The sequence below is a fragment of the Didymosphaeria variabile genome (genome assembly GCF_027946475.1).
Source record: "Didymosphaeria variabile strain IMI 356815 chromosome Unknown scaffold_5, whole genome shotgun sequence".
In the NCBI taxonomy this organism is placed as follows: domain Eukaryota; kingdom Fungi; phylum Ascomycota; class Dothideomycetes; order Pleosporales; family Didymosphaeriaceae; genus Didymosphaeria; species Didymosphaeria variabile.
In genome coordinates this window covers 1,413,998-1,437,480 of record NW_026611624.1, presented here as the reverse complement: position 1 = coordinate 1,437,480, position 23,483 = coordinate 1,413,998, and the positions used below count along the sequence as shown (strand labels likewise).

Genomic DNA, 23,483 nt, shown 5'->3' with positions numbered 1-23,483 from the left:
TCAATAAGTGACTCGTCCCTCCCACAACGGTGCCTGACTCGCACTTTCCTCCACCCATTCTACCTTCCCCTTTTGATTCACGATCGCACCTTCATCAGTAACTTCTACCCCATGTTCCGTGAGCTTCTCCTTGAGCTCGCCGACCTCCTTCATACTGACACCCAGTGGGTCCCTCGCGAGCCAAATGACAGGCGGCTCCTCAACAATCGCCGGATGCAGGTACGCCTTCCTAGCTTCCTGCACATCATACGGCTGGATTGGCTCCCTAAACCGCGCGTTCAGTGATGCCGACATCTCTGCCGCAGACTGCGATTGCGGTTTGACGAGACGCTGAAAGAGCGAGCGCTTCTGGGGTCGCCCCGCACCGTTTGCTATGTCATCAGTCTCAGTCTTAGTCTTGTACGCGTTTCCGAAGTTTGCCGCTGCGCCGGAGACGAGGCCGGTGCCTTCAGGACCGCTAGTAATGATCTCGTCCTCGTAGCCTGGGTGCATATCGTTGCTGTCATTTCTAGCCGTTCCCTCGTCGCTGACGCTCTTACCGATACCAGCTCGTCTGTGTCGATTGTCTGATTCTTCGAGAAAGTTCAATGGGAGTGTGGCGACAAGCGGGTAAAGCTTCTTCCTCATGGCGATGTGAACAATGATTGTCACGATGATGAGAATGATCTGAAGAATGAGTGGGCCGACTGCAACGGCGCTATTGCCGATATTGATGGCGAAGAGGCCAAGGAGGCAGAATTCGGCGAGGTAGACTCCGACCATGAGTTGCTGCATGGCTCGCGCATAGCAGGCGCCCTTCGTATCGACGTCGGTGGTGAAGACATAGCTATAACTGTTAGATCATTCTTCAATAGATCATTTCGGGGTTTACTTACAGCATGTTGTACTTGTACGCGATGTATATCAATGCCAAACCAACCGTCGAAAAGCCCAATACGAGCGGCGCAATGATTGCGTACGAAATGGCGATTACGCCCAGATTCGTCCATACGGGATACTCTGAACCCCATGATGGGGCCGTGAGTGCCATCCACTTGTTGTACTTCTTCCTAGGCGTGCTAGCGAATTTACTCAGGATGAAAATGCCAACTAGGCCTCCGATATTGATGAGGTATTTGGCCGCTTGGGCAGTGCCAAACAGGACGAAGTATGAGATGTAGAAGTTGCTCGCTTTGGGAAGGTTCTTGGCGAGCAGTGACACGGCTGAGGTAGGGTTGGAAACAATTTGCGAAGCTACTGCTGTGGCACCCGAAGTGAAGGTCGTAATGAGGAAGACTTGGATGACCTGGAAGGCGAAGTACCACGATTGGGTTTGTTGCTCAACTTCAGAGAGCGTTATTGCGCCCGCGAGTTTTGCCACGACTGCTAGATCGTTAATTGTGTCCTGAGATGGGAATGCATTCTACTCACGGCGACAGATGATTGGGACGAGTGACATCAGTACGGCGAGGAGTACAGATGGTAAGAGTCCAGTCACTACTCCCAGAATCACTTGCGGAATATCGTCGATCCATCGAAGGAATGCCACGTTCGCTGTTAAATAGTTCACGTTGCTGATGATACCCACAACAGCTACGGGTAAGCTCCAGAACAGAATCATCGCGAAGATGAAAGCGGTGGCAAGGCCCCGTCGCAGCGATCGGTCCCAAGAATTCATCTTCAGATTCTTCCATATAACTTCGCCGGGTAAGATGCCAGTCTGGCGGGCAACAAAAGTAGCAGGCTTGTCGTGGATGATGATAGCGCTTGCTGTCTGCGCTGCAGCCATAGTCTCGAATTCGATAAAGACTGCATTGAGAAGCTTTTCTTTGCCGGCGATATGAGATCGCTGGCTTGCTTGCACCTCCGGCAATAGTTCTCTCAAGTGGTCCTTCCCGTAGTCGATCGTATCAACCTTTTTCCCGATGAGAAATTTCAGCCGATGTGTTGGTCTGTCCTTCGATGCAAGAAACTCATTCCATGATGTTGGCTTAGGCTGCGTTGTCTGGCCATCTGCACCGCTTCCCTTCTTGCCCTTCATAGCCGCTTTGACAGCCTTCTGTATCAGTTTCATTTCTCCACCTTCAAGCTTTAGCGCCGTCTTGTTCATATCGTCGACCTGTTCTTCAAGATCTGCGAAATCGGATACTAGCCAGACCTGCGACACGCCACTGAACATGCGATGCAAACGCTGGTGCGTGAGGTATTCTTCCGGCACGTTCGTGAAAAGTACAGTGCGGGAAGAGATGCGTGACGAACTCCATGCTGAGAGCAAGTACGCTTGCCGCAGCTTGATCAGGTAGGAGAGTTCGCGCCAGATCAAGTATAACACGAAACCTGCAAACCGCTGGTGATTAGTCATACCTCAAAACAGAGCCAGCAGGCAGTGTGGTCGCGCACTCACCAAAGAAGATCCACGCGATGAACGCATGTGCGAAAAATCTCGCCGGGTTCGCTACGTTGCTGAATGATAAGAGATCCAAGTCTTTCTGGCCGCCGCCTCCAGTCGCATTCACTGGGAACAGAACAGGCCAAGTTATCAAGCAACCAACGAAGCTCATGAAGACGAGCATTTTGAAGAACCGCACATAAAGATAGCCATCGAGCGATTGGTGATTGAGAATATACTCATCCTTGGTATTGCGGAAATCGGAGATCCAGCCGAAAAGGCCTGGTTTGGAAGACGACGGTAATTTTTCACTGTTCACACGGTCAGAACGTACTAACGGCAAGGGAGGCCGCGCGACATGAACGTACTAGTTATTCAACTTTTCGTGAAACGTTCGTGGCTGGTAAAGGCGCCGTTGCTTCCTGCGCAATATGAGAAAGAACCCGACGTAAACAGCAGCGAGCGCAGCGCAAGGCACAAGCGTGGAAATAAACGCGGATATCGAAGACGATGAGTTTTGATGGCTACCCACGTTCGGGTCGCCTGTCGACGAAGAGGACGACATGTGGACAAACAAAGCCTCACGCTATCAGCTGAGAGCTCAACTGCAATCGCGTGCTCCTCCTCCTTTTCTTATGTTCAATCGCACTTCACATGCCATCGTCATTTCGGGACCCACTTCCAACTTTCGGGACAAGGGCCAAGGCTTACCATTTGCGGGTATCGGATTGGCGTTGAGTTACATCTCCCGCAGCTAGACGGCGATCACCAGCGTTGGCCTGGGTTTTGCTTGCAATGGGAGCCAATCAAGATAGTTACCATACTCCGATCGATCATTTGAGTTCTGATGCGTTGCTGGGGTAGGAGGAGTATATCGAGTTCATCAGGAGCATTGGTTCGCCGTGGGACAATGGCGTGTGAAGCTAGCGATGGTAGCATTGACGGCGGTCTTTGGTGAGGTTCCTTGATGTCATCAGGGTCCAGCTAGATGTGGGGAACCGCATGCGTCGAATGTTGAGAGCAACAAACATCTGCGTTACCATTGATGCTATGCATTGGTTCCAAGCTTATCCTGCGCAGGGACACTGCGCTCGACGGTAGCTGCTGTTTACCTGAAGATTAGGCTCATGCCACCAAAAGTCAATGACGAGGGGTGAGCTTCGACGTTCTATCAGCAATGCACCCAAGAACCCTATTAAAACTTGTCAGTTGAGTGACGCCTTGATCAATAGATGTAGAACAAAGAAACTGCATGCCTAGCCATACTTTCCAACCTCTATACTGCTACCTAAGTTTCGGTGACGTCCGTGCTAGCTTGCGTAGTATGTGGCTCTCATGAATATCGTGATGCGGCTCGAATCACTGTTGATACCCTGTGGCAATATCGTGGAGACATCGACCACATGCGCATGTCTACAGTCGAGAAATCTGTCCATTGGGTGCAAAAGTTGTTCATTGATGTATGTTGGCAAACCTGCAATAGAGCTGACTGGCGAGCGATATTTGCCGGAAAACTAACTGGCATTGTCGCAGAAGACTTACATGTACAATACAGTAGATATACACCTCGAATGCCAGAAGGTTCACTTGCATCATGCATCACCTCCCAAATATTCCCCCAAACAGCCCCCTCCTCCCCACCAGTACGTCCTCCTCTTCTCGCCTCGTTCAACAGCCATTCCCTTAACCGCTCTTTATTCTTCATCTCCTCCGGCCTCGTAAGCCTCGTGTCAAACTGCGCTTCTTGCCTACTAAACGCCAGCAACGTAGGCATTGACGTTATCTGCATGCCCCAATCAGCGTCTTCTAGAATCTGCAACCTCAGATTAATCCCACCTACCATATATTTCACTCCCAAATCCCCAATCAACGTACTATCCAACTCGACTTCGGCGAATCCCAGCCCTCCCTCTTCTTCCCCAACGCGCTCATCCTCGATCATCCCCTTGACTAGCGGCTTGATAGTCTGGCAAGTGGAGCACCAACTTGCACTCCACAGCGTTATCAGGGGCCGGTTGCTGGCGGCTGAGAGAAGTGTGAGGGTATGCAGGTCATTTGGTGTGCGGACATTGTCGAAGATGCGGTTTTGGTTCGAACGGGTGGAGGAGGCGCCGAGGAAGCCGCGATGGGGTACGCGCGGAATCTGTATTTTGAGCGAGCGGGAAATTGAGGGGGTTGGCCGGAGTATCATTGCGGCTGTATTATAGAAATACACAGCAATGAGCGATGGTGGACGCGTTCGAGGCTGCACCGTCATCGCCATTGGGGCTTGCCGAGGCGCTAAATTTAAGCTCTGACAGGGGTACGACGTACTGAGATTTGATCTGTGTGGCTCTGGGTATTTCAATCTGATGACCTCTCAATTTGCTAAGAACATGGTTTCATTAAGCTGGAGCTTGGATGCAAAGGTTGCTCAAGGTTTCTTTCCTTCTTGGATATGCTGCCTCCCCTCCAAGTATGCCTGCGCCGCACTCATTGCCGGAAGCAGCAGCATCACCACACTCAGCGTCTGCCCAAAACCCCACTCATTCTCGGCTTCATCTTGTAGTCCACACCACTTGCCTGCTTCCTCGGGCACCGAAAACTTCTGACTAAGTACCAAAATGGTCGATAGCAAGGCCAGAATAAGCTGGATGATAAACGCAACGAGAGGATTTAGGAAGAGTACATAGAACAAGCCAATTCCGAAATTTGCTGGGACGGTCATGGATTTGCTTCTTCTTTCAAGCTTAGGACGAGCCCCTCGACCATCGTTAATCCAGATGTTAGTGCCAGGGGGTGAAACTGTCTTCCTTTGCGGTGTCCACATGATGCATATAAGCGCCGTTGAAAACCCCAGGATAATGAAAAACATAGGTACGGTATAAGATAGCCGTTGTGCACGGGACTGTTTCTCTGCTACACCTTGTGGCGTTACTCGCACAAGCTCCGGCATACTGATGGCCGCAATCATGGACGCGAGCAGAAAACATGCAAAGACTATGACGAGTGTAAGGCGGATCTTGGCGATGAGACGGTAGCGCCGGAAGTACTTGCGCAGCGTGATCAGGGCGGCAAGGTGCGATGAGGAGGACAGAGCGCAGATGTAGAGGACAAGAACGAAATGGGCACCTTGGACTTCGAACGAATTCTGGAAGACCTAAAGCAGTTTCGTCAGCTGCTGTGTAGGTATAGTTTGATATAGAAAACCTTTATCCAGCCGCTGAGCAACACCGCGTAGCCAGTAATGAGCTGCTGGTCTCCTAATCCGATGATGAGTGGGTCAAGAAAAGGTCTCCAGGCATAATTCTTCTTCCACTCCGTGTCTAGAATGCGATCGCGTATGAATCGTACCGGAGCCCGGAGTGTGAATTGGCCTTTCGAATCGAATGCTTGGTCGAGAATCATAGCAAGAATGGACGCTGTCGTTGTCATGATGCTCGCGAGCACGAAGGATAGTACCACCTGCGAATATCAGTGCATGGCCTGCAGTCCAAAGGCCGGGAGACAAACGCCAACACCCGCAATGTCAGGATCCGCTCGAGAGGTACAATTACCGCCATATGCGGCGGAGCTGTCGAATAGGACCCATGGTGCTGGCATCAATGAATAAGCACAGGATTGTGGCTGCAGTTGAAGAGCGAGGAAGCGAATCTTGGAATTGCGTGGCGAAACAATTTGGCGAGAGGCAGGGCGAACATCGCATCAGCGGTCAGGTAAGGTAAGAGGAGAAATCTAAGTAGAGATGAGGTGATGCAAGGTGAGATGAAGAGAGGCCTGTCGATCGGATACTGACATTGGCGGATGCTCGTGCGGTCGAGTTTGAGGAAAGAGCGATGCACCATTCATGACGACAAGTTCAAAGGGCGATACTTGCATTCTACATGCATCATACTCTATTAAATCTAGTGAGGCAGAAGCGAGGGTATAAAGTCACGTTCTATTACATCCGTCAATCCGCGCATCCCAGACCATACACTTCTTCAACTCAACCGGATTTGGGAGCCACAGCCTCGGAGCTTGCCTGAATACTGTTCGGCTGGGTCATACCCTCCAGCGCGTGTTGCTCCATCATACTCCAGTCGCCAATTTGCTCATCGAAGAACTGATCGAGATCCAAACCAATCATCTCCGCTTCCTCCGTAACGCGCAGGTGCATGAATGGAATGAACTTGAGCGCGTACAGCAGAATGCAGGTTACAACGAAGGAGTACGAAGAGATAGCACAGATCTCGGCGAGCTGGCGGCCAACCTGGACACCGACGCCGTCAAGCGCACCCTCATAAATAGACGCGCCGTCGAGAGCGGAAACCCACTTCTGGGCGAAGATGCCGGTGAGGAAGGATCCGCACATACCACCGATTCCGTGCAGCTTGAATACATCCATGCCCTCGTCGATACCAAGCAACTTGTCGATATTCTTGGCTGAAGAGCAGATTGCTCCAGTCAAGAAACCGATGAGGCCGGCGATCCAGACACTGACGAAACCAGCAGCCGGTGTGATACCAACAAGGCCAGCGATGGCCCCTGAGCAAGCGCCAACGAGGGAGAAATGACCCTTGCTACGAATGTAGTCGACGGTGATCCAACCGAGAACACCGAAGCAGGCAGCGGTGTTGGTGTTGAACGCAGCCATCATGGAGCGAACGGAGGCATTGAGAGCAGAGCCGCCGTTGAAGCCGAACCATCCGAACCAGATGAAGACGGTGCCGATGAACACCAGCGTGGTGTTGTGCGGTTTGCCGTGGAACTTCTCTCCCTTATGGACGCGCTTTCCGAGCACGAAGGCATAGGCGAGAGCGGCCCTACACATGTGATGTTAGCTGTGGTGAACCTAGTAGGGCATTCTAAGACACTCACCAGCCGCTGGCAACGTGAACGGGACCTCCACCAGCGAAGTCGAGAGACGGGAGGTTGTACAGCCAGCCGTTGGCGTTCCAAGTCCAGCACGCAATAGGGCAGTATACGATGGTAGCCCAGCAAAATGAAAAGATCAGGGATGGCAGGATACGGCCACGCTCAAAGCTGCCACCAGTGACAAGGACCACCGTGCAGATACAGAACAGCATCTGATACAGGCAGAAAACGATCTCGGGAAGTAGGACTGAACCCGGGGACGGAGCGGCCACAACATTCTTCATACCGAAGTTGGCGAGGTCGCCGATAAAAGCGTTTGCGGTGCGAGAATATGCAAGTGAGTAGCCCCAGAACATCCATTGGAAACAGACGCTGTGCCCGTTTAGCTTCGATTTCGACACAATCGTGGGACGTTGATCACTTACACTCCTGCAACAGCGAACGACTGGAAGAGAAGAGAAAGAGATGACTTGCGACGCGCAAGACCGCTGTAGAGAAAACCAATACCAGGGATGATGAGCCAGACGAGGAAGGCGCAGACCATCAGGTACACATAGTGAAACTCAAGGCCAGCATATTGGGCGTTGACATCTTCGTCGAGGGAGTTGCCTCCGTTCGGCTTGGCCGGGTCGAACTCGGGCTGTTATTGTCGTTAGCATTGTACACCTGAGCATTATTGCGATACAGAGGGGACCTCGGGGTGCACTAAGCCGACGGAACGATGAACAGTCAAAGTTTCTTCGGGCCCTGGTTTCCATGCATGTGGTATAGAAAGTACTCACAGGTGTAAGTGCACTCGACATTGTGAGGGTATTCTCGAGTAGCGTCCTTGCTCAACTTTCTTGACCACGCAGCTGGGGTCGCTGTGACTACACGAACAGTCCTGAGGTACCACGGTACCTCGCGCAGGGGGTACTCTCGCTACTATATAGGCCAGCAAGCCATCAATTTCCTGTGCCCAGACACGCCCGCCCAGTTGACTCTCGACAGCAGGATACCCCCATCTTCACCCGCTTCCTTCGACCGCGCCGCCCGAAGTCCTTGGCAAAGATAAGGGCGCATCTGGTGCAACCTTCCACTGTCGCGTCCTTTCACTCAAAGGTCGCGCAGCGCCGAGGTCTCGGCGGAAAACAAGGCCGAATCAGGAGCGACCCGGCAGAGCGTGGGCCCATTCCGCCACGGGTCCGCGGTGCAGGTACATCCAGGGCAACGGCGCAACGTGTGCGTGTGCCGACTCACAGTTCCAGGATGCATGGTGTCGATAACGGTACGAGAGCTAGTCTAAACAGGGGTAGACTGCCGCTAACCGAGCGATAACGGGTCTTTGATGCGTGCGATCCCATGTGTCAGACGCGTTGCCCGTGGCGGACGTTGACATCTTGTCTATCAGTTCCCCTTACAGCACAAAATCTCGTGCTTCTGGGAACAGTGATACGGCGTGGTGCCTGCCGGTGTGATTCGTTAGGGAGGACCCGTGTTTCCGGTATCCAGGGCGCGATGCACGCCACACCCAGCTTCCGGACTGTAGGATCGCGGAACCGCAGCTCTGAATGGTCATGAGCGTAGCAGATAGCTGGATAGATCGACACTCGAAAACACGGCTGTCGGCTTCCGTGCCTTTGTTGGGTGCGGCCTGGAGTGCTTTCTTCAGATCTATAGAGTCTGAATGAGAGGCTATCGGTGAAGCGTTAGCGACCAACTAGGATGCGTGTTTCTATGACAGCCTGATTGTGTGAGTGAACTACTCAAGAAATGCCTGGCACCGAGATGAATGGTCATCGATATTGGAGGACAATGATCGTTCGAACGCGATCAACGATAACAGACGTGTCCGGTCTTGTATTGGGCTGGGACGGTTTCAGAGCATGAGGCTTGCGGCAGCCGCCTGTTGTTCGGTGAAGGAACGTGTCTGCAAATTATGTAGGCGTGCCTTTGCTGTAGTTCTGCGAATCAGCTACAACTTCAGGCTCGAATGATTGCTGAGTGGCGGCTCAAAGGATGAAACGAAGTCCATGATGTAAAGGTTGGCAATGCTGAATTGGCAAGCAATTGGCAAATTCTACTTCGCAGTGTTCAGGTTTCCCTTGATTGCGGAAGCACCACTTCAGCGGGTACTTCCTGTCCACTTTCATCTCCAAGCTCAACACCATCTCGCTCTCTCATCACCACGTTCACCACGACGAACATCTGCACACTGCATGCCCTGTTTACTGTCAGTTCCATCAATATCTTCCTCTAGCCTTCTACCATACCCACCCAATAAAGTGGACTCTCGCGAGTGTAAAATTGGCGGTCGTTGCTTGCGAATCTGCCTAGTGGAAGAAGCATGAGAAAATGGAGCTGATTCAGTTCGTCTGGATGCGCATAAGTTTTGCGCAACCTGGACTAAGAGCTTGCGGCACAACCCCTATCACTGTCAGTTCAGTGATACCATTCTCTAACCTGCCGACGCACCTGCGTAATGGTATGGATTCCTCCCGAGTAAAAATCTCGCGGTTTCATCGTTTCTAGATTCCGCCGAAGGAATGAACCAGCCTCTTAGCCCTTGACTATTTTTCTCAAGTTGATTCAAGTCATCTCGATGCGCACAACCCTTGCACAATCTAGACCAAAAACTTATGGCGCAAACCCTATTCACTGTCAGTTCTTTCAATATCCCCTAACCTTTCAAAGCACCTACTCAACAGCATGTATGCTCGGGAAGCGTGGATCTCGAGGCGTTATTGTTTCCGGGTATGTCTGGGAAAAGGGCCACCACTACCGTCAGCCTTCAATTCCACTCCGAAGTCACATCTGCCTTCTTCTGTCCGCTCAATGCGCAGCCCGCAGGAGCTCACGCGCAACAGCGCCTCCTTATAGGCCTAGATAGAAGTTACTTGACATATATGTAACCCGGATATCGTCGAACGCCAACAGCGTCTCCTTATAGGCCTACAAACATGGGAACATCGTCAGCCTTGGCTTCCTGTCCCTACTTTGACAAAGTCCGCATGCAGCATATTCCTGCCCGCCAATATTGACTCTTGGTTCCATTTTCTGCCCCCGCCAGTGCCACTTACGTTGGGTCTTTTCACAGATGTACTGTCTTCGGTATCCAAATCTGGTAATAATTCGAAAATCTCCTTGTCATCGGGATAGTGCTGTTTGAGGAAGAGACGGATGGCACATCCCTCGATTCTGGCCCGCCGTTCGAGCCACCAGCAAACGCCCTCGCATCTCTGATACCACAACGCCAATAGTAGGAGAGCGGCCTTGTCCCTCTTCTTCAGCAAGTCTAGACATTGAACTTGCGACTGACCGACGACGATCTCGCGTTCGAGCTTTGGCTTCTTCGGCTGGCCACTTGATTTCGAGCCTAGATCTGGATGTGAGTCTAGGGCTTGTAAACTCGACAATACATGCGCAGCCGCAAAATACGGATTGTTGCTCGGCGTGCTGGAGTCTGTTATTCCGCACAGCGATGCGAGCCGGGGGTCGATACTACCCCCCTTTCCAGACGCTGGGATCGGCACGTCCCACGCCGCGTACTCCTGCGCCATAATTGAAAACACGGATGAAGGACGTAGTGGATTCGTCAGTTCCCACACAGCCTTCTTTCCGTCAGTGAGAATGAACCATTCAAGGTCTGACGAGGATGGCGGCGTAAGCGGCCACGAGTGTTCCGGTGAAGTGTCGATCGCCGTGCTGGCTAGAAGACCAAGAAGAGCAGCTGTGGCCCATAGCGGGTCGTAGTCAGCAGGAGTGAGGTGTGAAGAGAGCTTCTGATTCAACAGGTAAGTTGCGCGTGCGGTATGGTACGCTTCGCCTAAGGTCTTTCTCGCATCTGGGGCCTAGGACCGGACGGTCAGTACACCTTTTTGCAGCGTATGGGGTGGCAGGGTCCCATTGGAAGATGACGAACCATATCGTAATGACGTTCGTGCGCTGCTGCTACAGCTAATATTGTATGCATCAGGTATGGATGCTGTGATGCATGTCAGCATTTCAAGCATCGCCACCCACATCGGAAATAAATGGCAGGTCGGCCCCTCCTGTTACTTCGCACTTACACAGAACGCAAGCTTCGGAACCTTATCTCGCCAGATCATCGTCATCTCCTTACTAAACGCCCCCATAGCTCGCATTCCAAACCGTTCCAGTCCAGCAAAGCATCCGTCATCCATGCGAAACTCGTAGCTACCATCTGAGCACAGGATTACTGGCTTCAGGGAGGTCTGAAGAATTGATGGCAGATGTTCGTCTTCATATTGGCGCGCGGTTACGTTTGCACTTGGACCAAGTCTACTTGCGCCTCTTCTCGCATGCAGCTCTACAGCCGGAACGTGCAGGTCAGGAGTATTGCTGACGTAATTGCAGATGACCTGGTAGGTGGTGCAATTGCGACACTGCGGTTTTGTCTCGTCACACTGGCATGATCAGTTTCTGCCTTGCAACATGCGGTAGATCCATCTCCGGGCCGAGAACATACTTTAACCCTCCTTAATTTACAGTTGCGACAGCCAAAGAGGGATTTTCTGTAAGACCTGCGTTTCCGTATCGGTATCTCGGGTGTCATCTGCACTCTTCGATTGGCGAGGACCGTATGCAGGAAAAGGTAGGATGATGGGAGAGGGTTCGAACACGAGCGAGCAACGTTCCAGGGTGAAAATGGGGCAGGAGGAAGGCCGTTGCGCTAAGCCTTGCCTCGCGTTGCACGACATGCGATTGGTTGATAAGTTTTAGGACAGAGTCCCTCATCCTTGCGAGTCATGGTGTTGAAACTGATGCAGTTAGACCTTTGCCGTTTCTGTATTGGGCGAGGCGAAACGCTGACTCCCTTCACGATGTACAATTCTTCATACTGACGAAATTCCTATCCAATCGCATACCTACATTTCCTTCGTACATAATTTCGTAGAGATAGTCTCCAACAAGGAACTACCTTCGAAGGTACCATAGGTACCTCGGAGGAACCGGACATTCCTCCGCCGTACACGTCCGACGCGACGGCATGTAAGTTGAATATGTCAGCATCTCCTCACGACTTCGCAACAACCAATCATTATGAGTCTTAAGTATCCGGATTTAGACCGATTGCGATGCAATGAGCATATCCTAGTACCCGCCCTGCTAATACCCTACTTCTCAGAGACGAATGATTGCAAAGAATAAGGACCCGAACAACATTCGGAAAGTCTTCAAATAGGATTCGCGTGAAACAGGACAGTATACGAACAGTATATCATGTTTTCGGTCCGTACTATTGCCCGCGAGGTATCGAGTATATATGGTGAAGGTAGAAGTAGTACTAATCACGGAATTTTAGAGCAGAGGACATAATTTTTCTTGAAAGTACATCTCTCTACGCTGCACAGTGCACTTCTTTATATATTCCTCTATTCTTCTCCGTTTCCCACCGCACAATGCATATCTTCTTAACAGGAGGGAACGGCTTCATCGGGAAAGCCGTCATTGCAGAGCTTCTCTCCTTCGGCCACACAGTCACCGGCCTCGCTCGCTCCGACGAGTCCGCACAGATCCTGATATCACTTGGTACCTCTGTCCACAAAGGTTCGCTTTCGGACCTGCATGCTCTCAAGGAGGGTGCCGCGGCCGCAGACGCCGTCATACACCTCGCATTTATCCACGACTTCTCCAATTTCGCCGCGAGCGTGGAGATCGATAAAGCTGCCATAGAAGCCATGGCCGAGGGGATGAAAGGGACGGGGAAGCCGCTGATCGTGACAAGCGGGACGCTCTTGATGCGTCACGGACACGTAGGCACCGAGGACGATGCATACGACACGTCCGCAGCGCCATTCGACGTACGAGGTCAAAGCGAGGAACTCACAAAAAAGTTGGCGAAGGATAAAGGTATTGCTGCAGTCGTTGTGCGTCTCGCGCCTGTCGTCCACGGCGACACCGACAAGCAGTTTGTGCCTATTGTAATCGCCGCGGCGCGCAAGAATGGAGTCTCCGCATACATCGGTGACGGTTTGAATCGTTGGCCTGCAACACATGTCCTCGATGCTGCGGCTGCGTTCCGGCTGGCGGTGGAAAGGAAAGTGCCGCCTGGGTCGACTCTACACTTTGTTGCAGAGGAAGGTGTCCAGACGAAGGACGTTGCTATCGCAATCGGCAAAAAGCTAGGCCTCCCTATGGTGTCGAAGAAAAAGGATGAGGCTGCGGAGCATTTTGGGTGGTTTGCAAGCGTGGCGGGTATCGATAATCCGGTATCGAGTGCGAAGACGAAGGAAATGCTGGGCTGGACACCGAAGCAGCCGAGCCTCCTTGATGACATAAGGAACGGGACCTATTTCACTTAAGAGCTGTATGTAAGAATATATCGAAGAATTGTCTTTTTTTCGCTGCCGACGTACTATTATTCTGCTACTGTAGTTCGACTCCTATGGGTCCACTGAAGAGTATCAGGTATGTGAATCGACTTGCAACAGAGGATCTGAACGCAGGAGTTGACGCCATAGCCAGGCTGGTGGTTTAATTGGGGTATCATTGTTGTATGTACGGTGTTGTGTTGAAGGCCATTGCTTCTTATCGGATAGTGGAAAATCGGACACCATCTGGTTCAGACCACGACCCGTCGGAGAGCTTCTGTGCCTCCGAGCATATTTCTGCCCGTGACAGCGTCTCGACCTTTTCCATTCTCCCATCGGCCTTCTCGGCTCCCTTCTTCTCTCTCCCAGCCCTCATCCTCCTCTTCCCCATCCTCAATCTTGAAGCCTGCGGCACCCTCCATGAAAGCCACCTGGCGTTCATGGGAGCCTTCGACCCACTGATGTATGCATTTGTAACAGTACACAAAACCAGTCGGTGACGCGGTAGGTGTTACTATAGGGGTGGCGCAAATGGGACACAGATGTGATTCGATCGGTATTGGTACAGTGAAGATAGGTAAAAGCGAGGATGAAGATATTGGCGGGTCAATGTGTTTGCTCTTCTCTAACGAAGACGATGGAGGTTTCTGCTTCTCGTCCGTTAATGCTTGTTTACCGGTTTCTCGTTTTGTCGAAGGTGGCAGGCTAGGAAGCACTGGCGGTGGTAGTTCGATGTTTTCAGCAGCCTTCTGCGATAGTTGTCGCGCAAAGTCTGAAGCGTACCACCACTCCAGAAACTTCAGCGCGAAGATACTCGTAGGCAGCAGTATCTTAAGCGAAGATAACAAGCGTGGCTTGATGCTGCGCGCAACATTCCTTGGCGTGAACATAGAGCCGCCCTCTCCAGGCCGCGCCGGCGCGACTTTTCGCGGCTGCGTTGCCAGCGCGATAGCCTTGTGGTCTGCCTCGCCTAGTCTCCTTATTCGCGTCCCAATCAGCCACAAAAAAGGTGATGAGTACTTTGTTCCGTCGAATAAGTACGCCATGTTGAACACTATAAGCGAGAAATAGTAGGCGGCGTTGACGCTTGGGTAGATGTTTCGCAGAAACCACTTGTAGTAGAACAGTAACCGCTCTTTAATAGTTGCACCGGGTCGAAGTCCATCTCTTTCCCGACTGTAGCCAGCGCCGAGGATGTTGGAGTGGGCGGCGTGGACATCGTACCCATCGTCCAGCTTCCTCTTCAGCCATGGCAATCCGACGAGGACGGCGAGATTCCGCCATATGTCTCCTTCTCTCAATCTCACAGCATCTCGTACGCTGTCGCTCGCGCCTAGCTGTGCGCGGGGAATCTCTCCGCCTTTGACTCGCAGGACTTTTGCGCGCTTGAGGCCGTAGAAGTTCTCTGTGAATGAGCCACCATATGTGCGCAGGAAGTGCCGCTCAACGAGCAGCATTACCAATGCATAAACCTCATCGAAAGAATTCAGCACGGGCAGCAGATAGCGCGGATATCGATGCGTGGAGACGGCGAGGAGGTAGCGGAGCGAAGGCGGAAGCAGTGACGCGAGCTGTTGTTCGGAGAGGAGCTCGAAGAGAGAAGGCTTGAGGTCGTCTATACCATGCTGGAGGCTGGGGAGGAACTCCATGGCGACGGAGTCCTGTTCCGGGCTGATGGACCTCGAAGCATGTATACAGCCCGCGCGCCGTGGTCGTGAAGGATGGAGGCGCGCTGGGCCGAGGCATCGGAACAGAAAGCGCGGTCGGTGACTCGGTTGCACCTGCCGTCCCCAACTGCGACGTCACAAGCTCCCGACACGCGCAGCGCGTAGGCAGCTCAACCTTCACAGCGCGTTGTAGTACTACGACGCAACCAACCGCAACCATGTTATTCACGGAGTCTGAGAGATGTCAGGAGCTGGAGCATCCTGACATTGCCAACTTTTCTATCTCAGTGTAAGTCTAGCCAACTACTGGTTCACACCATGGCTGACCCTCTGTCCGCAGCTTCATCTTAGTCGGCATCCTCGTGTCCTACCTACCGCAGCATGCAAAGATCATAATCCGGCGCTCGTCGCGCGGCCTCAGCCCCCTCTTCGTGCTACTAGGCACTGTGTCAGGCACAGCCAGCATAGCGAACATCTTGACGCTGCCTGAGAGCACCCGGGATATGGCATGCTGCAGTGAGATTGGACGCTTCCCATGCGCAGCTGCGCTGTTGGGAATCGCGCAGATAGGCGTACAGTGGACATGTTTCTTCTTCATGTGAGCATCGCATCCATCGCGGCTCACCCAGCTACTAACAAGCACCAGTATGCTTCTTTTCCTGATCTTCTTCCCACGTACCACCGAAGATACTGAGGCGCAGGACACCAACCTACCAACGTGGAAGGAGGCCATAATCGTCCTCGCCCTCTCCCTCGCCTTCTTCGTCTTCGCCTTATTCGGCTCCGTCATATTTGTTTACGCTGCACCGTCGCATATTAGAGGTTGGGCGAACTTCCTTGGCCTGCTAGCTACTGCGCTTGCTGCTATCCAATACATACCTCAGATCATCACGACCTGGAGGCTGCAGGAGACGGGCAGCTTGTCGGTGCCTATGATGTGCATTCAGACTCCAGGGAGCTTTGTCTTTGCGGCGAGTCTGGCAGTCAGATTGGGACCTGGGGGGTGGAGCGCATGGGGCTTGTTCATATTCACTGGACTGTTGCAGGGAGTCCTTCTGGGAATGAGTCTATGCTTTCTGTGGAGAGCCAGACAAGCTGCTAAGTCTGGCAGCGCTCCCATCGCCAATGGGCCTGGAGAAGACAATGAGCAGACGCCGCTCATTGGTAACGGAAGTGCTGGTAGATAGCATAATCGATTCGTATGTTCAGTGATGTTCGCATTGTTGCTCGATCTGCTCAAGTAGTGGCTTCCAGACTCGTAGGGCGTGACTAGAAGAATGGCCTCGGGCAGTTCGCGACGCAATCGCGTTCGCATGTGCATGTCGATATACTCTTTACAGTCTGTGAAGACACGAAGCGCTGAGAGGCATTATATCTTACGGCTTGAATGAAGTGCACGAATCCCTGGCTCTTTTACTGTTACAAGACATATCGGTTGCCTCCCAGCGACTGTCGATGACGCACGATAGTCCTTCGGGAGACAACCAGCAGTGAATGGTTCAAGACTCCGACCACGTGCATCTCTTCGCCGCGTAGTCAGTATTCTCGCCCCGGTGTCGTAGTTTTCTCTGTACGTTCTTGTTCTGGGCCGCAGCGGACCGCGGCATTCGCCTATCGAACATCGAAAAAAATTCGTACGAAAATTTCGCAGTGCAGATTCATAAGGAATTGTTTCCTGAAGAAGCCCAGCGGTCTGCTTATCAGGCTCAGCTTGATCGACGTGGAGTCACCTATCTTGGAAGTTGGCTTGCATGCGATACCTCAAAGAAAAGGGCGGAAAGCCAAGCTCAGAAGCTGTACTAACTAGGAACCGCGCTTGAAACTGCCGCATCTAGCCTTTGAGCTGCGGCGATCCCACTCCGACTCCACATATATAGTGTTCTCTGCTTTCCTAGCTCCACCACTTCCTGACTCTCAGGAACAACTGCGATACGACTTTCAGCAATCTACCATTGCTGCAGAAGGCGGTGTGGTGTGTAACGTCCGGACGACCCCGCTACTACACCTACATCATGGCGCCGCCACGGGATCGTGAGGACGACGAGTTCGCACCTATATCAGATATCACGTCGCAATTAGAACGGCTTTCATCGTCACCGCAGATAGCTGAAGAAGCAATCGCTCGTGATTACGAAGAAGATGACTCGCCTTCCGAGGACGAGATTGAGTCAGACACGGATGGCTCGTCCACTGTCCGCCAATTTTCCATGATAAACTCCTACCAACGACCGAGCTACATGAACCCAGGAGCTCGTGCAACGGTCTTCTCTTCCAGTATGCCGAGGGAGAATTATCTGTCTGATCAGCATCAGAATTGGAAAAAGCATAGCTATTTGAGCAAGAAAGAGCGAGAGGCGGTGCGCGAGCAGGAGCGCAGCTTACTCCGTGACAACGATTTACTTCCGCCAAAACACCCAAGGAGAGGAAGTGAAAGCGGCGCCTATGACTCCATAGCACGAAAGTTGAGTCTGCCTGGGCTGCGGAAGACGAAGAGTGCTACTGCCGACAATCGGCAGGAGTCTGATGAACCAAATGAGAGAAATCCACTTCTGGGAGACCCGAATTTACCATATGCGGGCCTAGACACGCCGAGGACCATAGCACAGCGGTTCGACGAGGCGGTTGCGTCAGGGCGACTGAAGGCTACCTGGCAGCGAGAAACGAAGGTGTTGCTAAAGAGCTCGGCACCGCTCATATTGACGTTTTTGTTGCAGTATAGCTTGCCCGTGGCGAGTATCTTCACGGTGGGCCACATTGGCAAGATTGAGCTGGGGGCTGTGAGTCTGGCTAGCAGTACGTCTACAGCATCTACATCAATTTACCAAATTCCTTCAAGCAAAATACTAACGAGAATAGTGACGGCTTCTATCACGGGCTATGCGGTATATCAAGGCCTTGCCACCTCTCTCGACACTCTTTGCGCCCAAGCCTACGGTTCCGGCCGCCCTCATCTGGTGGGTCTGCAGTTGCAGCGAATGCTCTACTTCCTCTGGGTAATCACAATTCCAATTGCAATCATTTGGGCTTGTGGCCCACAGATCCTATCTCACATAGTCCCTGAGAAAGAAACCGCACGCCTAGCCGGTCTTTACCTACGCATCTTGATCGCCGGAGCCCCAGGCTACGCCGCGTTCGAGGCCGGGAAGAGGTACCTGCAAGCTCAAGGCCTGTTCTCTGCTAACATGTACATCCTCCTGTTTTGCGCGCCACTCAATGCCCTTATGAATTACATCTTCGTGTGGCGCCTTGAATGGGGTTTCGTCGGTGCCCCGATCGCCGTGGCAATCACTGAGAACATCATGCCGGTCATGCTCTTCTGCTATGTGCGTTTTGTAGACGGCTACCAGTGCTGGGGTGGCTTCGATCGACGCGCGCTCAAGAATTGGGGTCCCATGATCCGGCTCGCGGTCCCAGGCCTCGTCATGGTCCTCGCGGAGTTCCTTGCCTTCGAGATCCTCACGCTGTCGTCTAGCTGGCTGGGTCCGACGACGCTCGCTGCCCAGTCGATCTTGGGTTCGGTTACAGGCATCACCTTTCAGATCCCGTTCCCAATGAGCGTGGCGGCCTCGACTCGGATTGCGAACCTCATTGGGGCTACATTACACGAGCATGCGAAGATGGCTGCCAGAGTAGCGTTGGTTTTCTCCGTCGTGGTTGGCATATTCAACCTCCTGCTTCTGTCCCTGCTTAGAAACTACATCCCTAAGCTATTTACCCCGGAAGACGACGTCATCGACCTTGTGGCTTCGCTGCTCCCGCTCTGCGCTGCCTTTCAGCTGTTCGACAGTATGCAGGCGAATTGCAACGGTATTCTGCGTGGGATAGGCAAGCAGGAGATCGGTGGGTATATCGCCCTCTTTGCCTATTATATCATCGGCATGCCGATTAGCTTTGGGCTCGCTTTTGGCGCCGGCTGGGGTCTATGGGGTTTGTGGACGGTGAGTTCACTCCACGCGAGCTGACGAGCGAGCATGCTGACAAGATATAGGGACCGGCAATTGCGCTAGGTGTCGTTGCTGCTATCGAAGGGTTCTATATCTACAAGACGAGCTGGGAGAGTGCGGTTGCGGCGGCGGAAGCACGGAATGCGATGGATGAGCGCAGGGTGTAATCGGGGTCTCCCAAAGGCGAAGATTCTTGCGTAATGTATGACATTTATGAAGCGGGTGGTGTTTGAGCGTTGTGCTGCAGAGTTGATACCCTTCAACGTCGTTTATTTCGTCTGCTTCCCTTTTGGTTATCAAACGTGGTGATGATCTTCACCGCCATCACTATGGCGCCTAGCGTCCGGCACATGAGATGTTGCCCACGTATATAAGCATGCTTCTCTCCGCCCATCCTTCCTCCTCACATGTATACGTCTCAAGAGGGGCACTGAAATCTCAAGTATAAGGGTGATGGCTTTTGCTTGGTTTTGAAAAGTTTGTGCACGACAGTGTTATGGGATGTCTTTGGGCTGGGATTCAAAACAGGTGAATACCAATTCCCTATATGATAATGGTTTTAATCACCATCGCCATGACGTCTTCAATTCGGAATACGAAACGAGCTCACATATATAGATCACCTCCCTTCCGCACTCTTTCCGTTGCTCACACCTCTACTTCCCGTGGCCAACCAAATTCCAAATTCGACATGCGCGCCTTGGACTGGGGTCTTAAGAGATCAAGATGCGGCCATCATGTATACGTCCTAATGGTGGCACTCATCACCGATATAAACTCTCGAAGACTGTGCACCTATAATCCAGCCCCGTGTTCTCAATGCTTCGCGTGTATATAAAGCCCTTATCTGCGTACTGTCTTCACTCTCTACACATCGACAACTGTAGGTATGGTGTACAAGAATTGAGAATGAAAAGCTCATGCGTTCTAGACGGATCCAAAAACGCTAGATTCCAACGAGGTATGGAGATCTGCAGCTGAGAAGCTTTCTAGAAAGAATTCTTGATATGGTCATACGTCGGTGGTTTTCTTCATCGTCATCATCGTTATCTGACTCAAGTCTTCACACCTTTGAATGTTTGAAACATCGCGAAAGGTCGAGAACCAAATTGCGAAACTTGAAGTTCGATGTCGGAGCATCTCCCCGATTTTCGCTAGTTTCGGTTACGGTAATCCTACAGCTTCAAGCTCAAGGCGTACCGCTGCGTACATCACGTGTTAGCACAGCCTCATCAGCCTCTCCTCCCTTAAATATAGTTCCCCCAATGGTAAGTACAGACACAAAGCACCCAAAGAAATCCTGACACCATTCAATTCCAGTCAAGTTATTCCAGATTTCGTGTCGTCACTTCACTAGATCCATTGTTATCATCAATGTCCCGCGTCTCCCAAATTGCTCGCTTCCTCCTCGTCATCCACGGCCTGCTTAATGTTGCACAAGGGTTCTATTGCATAACACAGCCGCTCGCCTGGACACAGCTTGCACCGTCTGCTTTCCATGGAACATCGAACGCAGCGGTGCAGTCCATCGGTTCGCCTCCGAACCGCAACACTGCAACAAACATTGACTGACACCGGCCCAGGTCTCGGTGCGCTAGGCGTCGGATGGTATCAGTTTGTCTTCGCGTGTCAGAATAACAAGGCTATGTTCGTTGCTACGATTCCGCTGAGGATTGTGTATGCGGCCATTATTGCGAAGTGGGGAGTAGGGTGGAAGCCTGTTGCGTATGAGCTGGTAGTTTGGGCTTTGGCCAATTGTGCTGCATACCCTGAACACATTCAGCGTTTCATCGATATTTAGCTTCAATATGGCCATTGGGGCGGTTGCTAGAGACAAAAATATGCAGGATAAAACGATCTAGGGACTGAGCCACATCATTGGGTAAGTGTAGCCACTGGCTCTATTGGCTCAAGGTTTAAAGGACACTAGTCTTGCTTTTTTAACGGCAATCGATCATCTACAGTTTGCTCAGAACCTTCTCCTCCCTCCCCTGCAGCCCCGGATGCTGCGTGATAACTGGCCTTGTTACCGCAAAGAATGCAAGCCCTCCGCTCTTACTGCTGAATTGGCACTTGCTGCCAACATGGAAGAATGCGAAGTCACCAGCAACCAAGTGATGTGTAACGCCCGTGGCTTCGTCCAAGATGTCGATCTGGCCGGACAGTACGTACTTGGTTTCTTCGTAGGTGTACGGTGGGATATTGCGGGTGGGGCCGGGTTGGATGCGGTAGAAGCCTGAGGTCAGGTAGGAGGGGTTTTCTTTGGTTTGGGTTCGGACGCTGTAGGATAGTTAAATCATATGAGTGACTGTCGTGTTTTGGGTCCGTGGAAGGGTGGGAGGGTCAATTTTTGGAAGCGGAAAGTGGACGTACGAGTGGAAGTCTGCGACGATCGCGCTCTCACCCTCAGGGATAGGGATATATTCGTGGCCTGCGCCTTTGATGATTGTAAGGGGGACGGCTTTCTGAGACACTATAGAATGGTTAGGATGCAGAGACCAAATTGCGAGGAGTACCACTATTCACTTACTGATTGGTTGAATCTGATGAGGTACAATTGAATGGGTTGCCAGAAACTCGGAAGAGGGCGTTAGAGGTTATATGGGCTTATGACTGTGTGGTAGATCTCCCCAACGAGCCCGTTGCTCGCAATCGTCCCCTCTGTTAATGTGCGCGTTGGTCATTGCGACGTCTTCTCCTCTTCTATTGCCCGTGATATATGTCTGCATTGGGTAAAGCGGGCCGGGGCCCCAAACATAGATGATTTGGACCTAGGACCGGGTCCCCACAAGCTCACAGCGACCTCAGCTCCGCTATTCGATGGAACACCCGACTTCAAAGATAGATGGTCCGCAGTTGGATCGCAACCTCATGGTATGAGCGGTCTACAGGATGGGACGTCTGTGGTTGCGGGAGGCTAGTGCGGCGCTAGCACAGAGCCTCAACATTACGGTCCTCCATTCACACAACGTAATCGAGAGCTCCGTCTTGATGAGAATGCGCATAGCCGGCGCATGGTGGTGGCGGCTTACCTGGTACATCATGGTGATCGCGATCTTTATCTGGCTGATGACGATGTCCATCTGCATCCTGACATTCATCTTTTATACCTAATATAAGAGGCTAAAAAGCACTGTCGTCCTCGGATCACACGCTCTCCAAACCTTACGATCAGAAGCGTGAATCGCAGAGGTCATGGCTTCCAGCGAAAACCACGATGCTCTTTATACTTTCAAAAGCTCGTCCCACCCTCGAAATAATCTTCGTCAGTTCTTCGTTCCTTGAGACGTCTGACATACTACATGTATGCAATTCCGAGAGCTCGACCACCACGAAGATATAGGCTCCATATAGGCTCTATCAGTACATGAAAGCCCCAGATACCGTACAGGCTAGAGTCAATGTGTAGAAGATGCTTTCCATTGCCGACCAGAGTACCAATTCGCCGCCTTCGTGTCATCTCTTGCCGCTCTGCAAGTCGCTCACGCATCAAAGAGCTCACAAGCAGACAAGAATCGTCATGATCTTCGTCTTCTGGTATATCTCAAGATAGTGCAACATATGCTGGGTGAATGCTGCTCTGTCCCTCAAAAGTCAAAGGCGTCTCATTCATGAGGGTGCTGGGCTCTCGAAGGGGGAGAAATTTCCTTCTGCGGGACGCTGCCGCAAGCAGTCACAAACAGAAACCATGTGTCGCAGCATTCATATTGTGCACAATCGCACTTCCTCGGCCTTTGCACTCTATGGTGCTAAGAAGGCTCGTCATATCCTCCGCTCCTTCTCTCCTCTGTTCAAAAGAGAGAAGCGAAGAAACAACGTGCGGATGAGCAAGATCGCCACCCGAAAGATTTCTTCCTCTACTTCATGGGATCAGTGAGAAGAACATAATCAAATGAGCAATCCACCAACAAGCCTCGAGATCCAAAAGCGGTTCCACACGCGTTCATGTCCTCCGCTGCCGCTCTCCTTGCCAACCACAATCCAAAATCCAGCCGAGCTCCGAAATGGCCTCAGTTCTTCTTCCTTCTCTTCCTTGTCCATATTCAGTGGCTGAAAAAATATGTTCCGCTTGAGCTAGACTGCCGCTCGAAAGCAAATTCTCAAACTCTTATGAGGGCAGCGAGGAACATTAGTTTAGCGGCGGTCTCTCCTCCATCCCCTAATCTCAAGCAACCGACGAGTCCCTACATGTTCTTCGTTACTGCTCTTCCTCTCGTTCACGTTCACAATTACAAATATCTGCCTCCATGCCCTCCGATCTTTCTTTTCTGCCCAAAACTATGGAGCATGAGACAATGTCTGGATTGAGCGTAGCGCCGCTGCCCTCCATGTCCTTCCAACGTTAAAGCATCCG

The 23,483-nt window shown here is 52.0% G+C and overlaps 7 protein-coding genes across 7 annotated transcripts; 3 read left to right on the top strand and 4 right to left on the bottom strand.

Moving 5' to 3' along the window:
- Nucleotides 1–4,559, bottom strand: N0V89_006934 (uncharacterized protein; the record flags this gene model as incomplete). The annotated part of the gene is made up of 4 exons (XM_056215700.1): nt 1–826; nt 876–1,362; nt 1,411–2,326; nt 3,972–4,559. The coding sequence occupies 4 exons, from the start codon at nt 4,557–4,559 to the stop codon at nt 1–3; spliced, it is 2,817 nt and encodes a 938-aa protein (XP_056069947.1).
- A 222-nt stretch (nt 4,560–4,781) lies between these two features.
- ESF1_2 (pre-rRNA-processing protein esf1) lies at nt 4,782–5,755 on the bottom strand (the record flags this gene model as incomplete). The annotated part of the gene is made up of 3 exons (XM_056215699.1): nt 4,782–5,110; nt 5,306–5,507; nt 5,558–5,755. The coding sequence occupies 3 exons, from the start codon at nt 5,753–5,755 to the stop codon at nt 4,782–4,784; spliced, it is 729 nt and encodes a 242-aa protein (XP_056069946.1).
- Nucleotides 5,756–6,335: 580 nt separating this feature from the next.
- N0V89_006932 (uncharacterized protein) lies at nt 6,336–8,007 on the bottom strand (the record flags this gene model as incomplete). Its single annotated transcript, XM_056215698.1, has 4 exons — nt 6,336–7,152; nt 7,208–7,576; nt 7,630–7,844; nt 7,987–8,007. The coding sequence occupies 4 exons, from the start codon at nt 8,005–8,007 to the stop codon at nt 6,336–6,338; spliced, it is 1,422 nt and encodes a 473-aa protein (XP_056069945.1).
- A 4,599-nt stretch (nt 8,008–12,606) lies between these two features.
- N0V89_006931 (uncharacterized protein) lies at nt 12,607–13,509 on the top strand (the record flags this gene model as incomplete). Its single annotated transcript, XM_056215697.1, has 1 exon — nt 12,607–13,509. One exon carries the CDS (start codon nt 12,607–12,609, stop codon nt 13,507–13,509), a length of 903 nt encoding a protein of 300 aa, XP_056069944.1.
- Nucleotides 13,510–13,769: 260 nt separating this feature from the next.
- On the bottom strand, nt 13,770–15,167 carry PEX12 (ubiquitin-protein ligase peroxin 12; the record flags this gene model as incomplete). Its single annotated transcript, XM_056215696.1, has 1 exon — nt 13,770–15,167. One exon carries the CDS (start codon nt 15,165–15,167, stop codon nt 13,770–13,772), a length of 1,398 nt encoding a protein of 465 aa, XP_056069943.1.
- A 236-nt stretch (nt 15,168–15,403) lies between these two features.
- N0V89_006929 (uncharacterized protein) lies at nt 15,404–16,372 on the top strand (the record flags this gene model as incomplete). Its single annotated transcript, XM_056215695.1, has 3 exons — nt 15,404–15,474; nt 15,526–15,783; nt 15,832–16,372. The coding sequence occupies 3 exons, from the start codon at nt 15,404–15,406 to the stop codon at nt 16,370–16,372; spliced, it is 870 nt and encodes a 289-aa protein (XP_056069942.1).
- Nucleotides 16,373–17,197: 825 nt separating this feature from the next.
- N0V89_006928 (uncharacterized protein) lies at nt 17,198–19,296 on the top strand (the record flags this gene model as incomplete). The annotated part of the gene is made up of 3 exons (XM_056215694.1): nt 17,198–17,978; nt 18,042–19,123; nt 19,174–19,296. 3 exons carry the CDS (start codon nt 17,198–17,200, stop codon nt 19,294–19,296), a joined length of 1,986 nt encoding a protein of 661 aa, XP_056069941.1.
- Between the last annotated feature and the right edge of the window lie 4,187 nt (nt 19,297–23,483).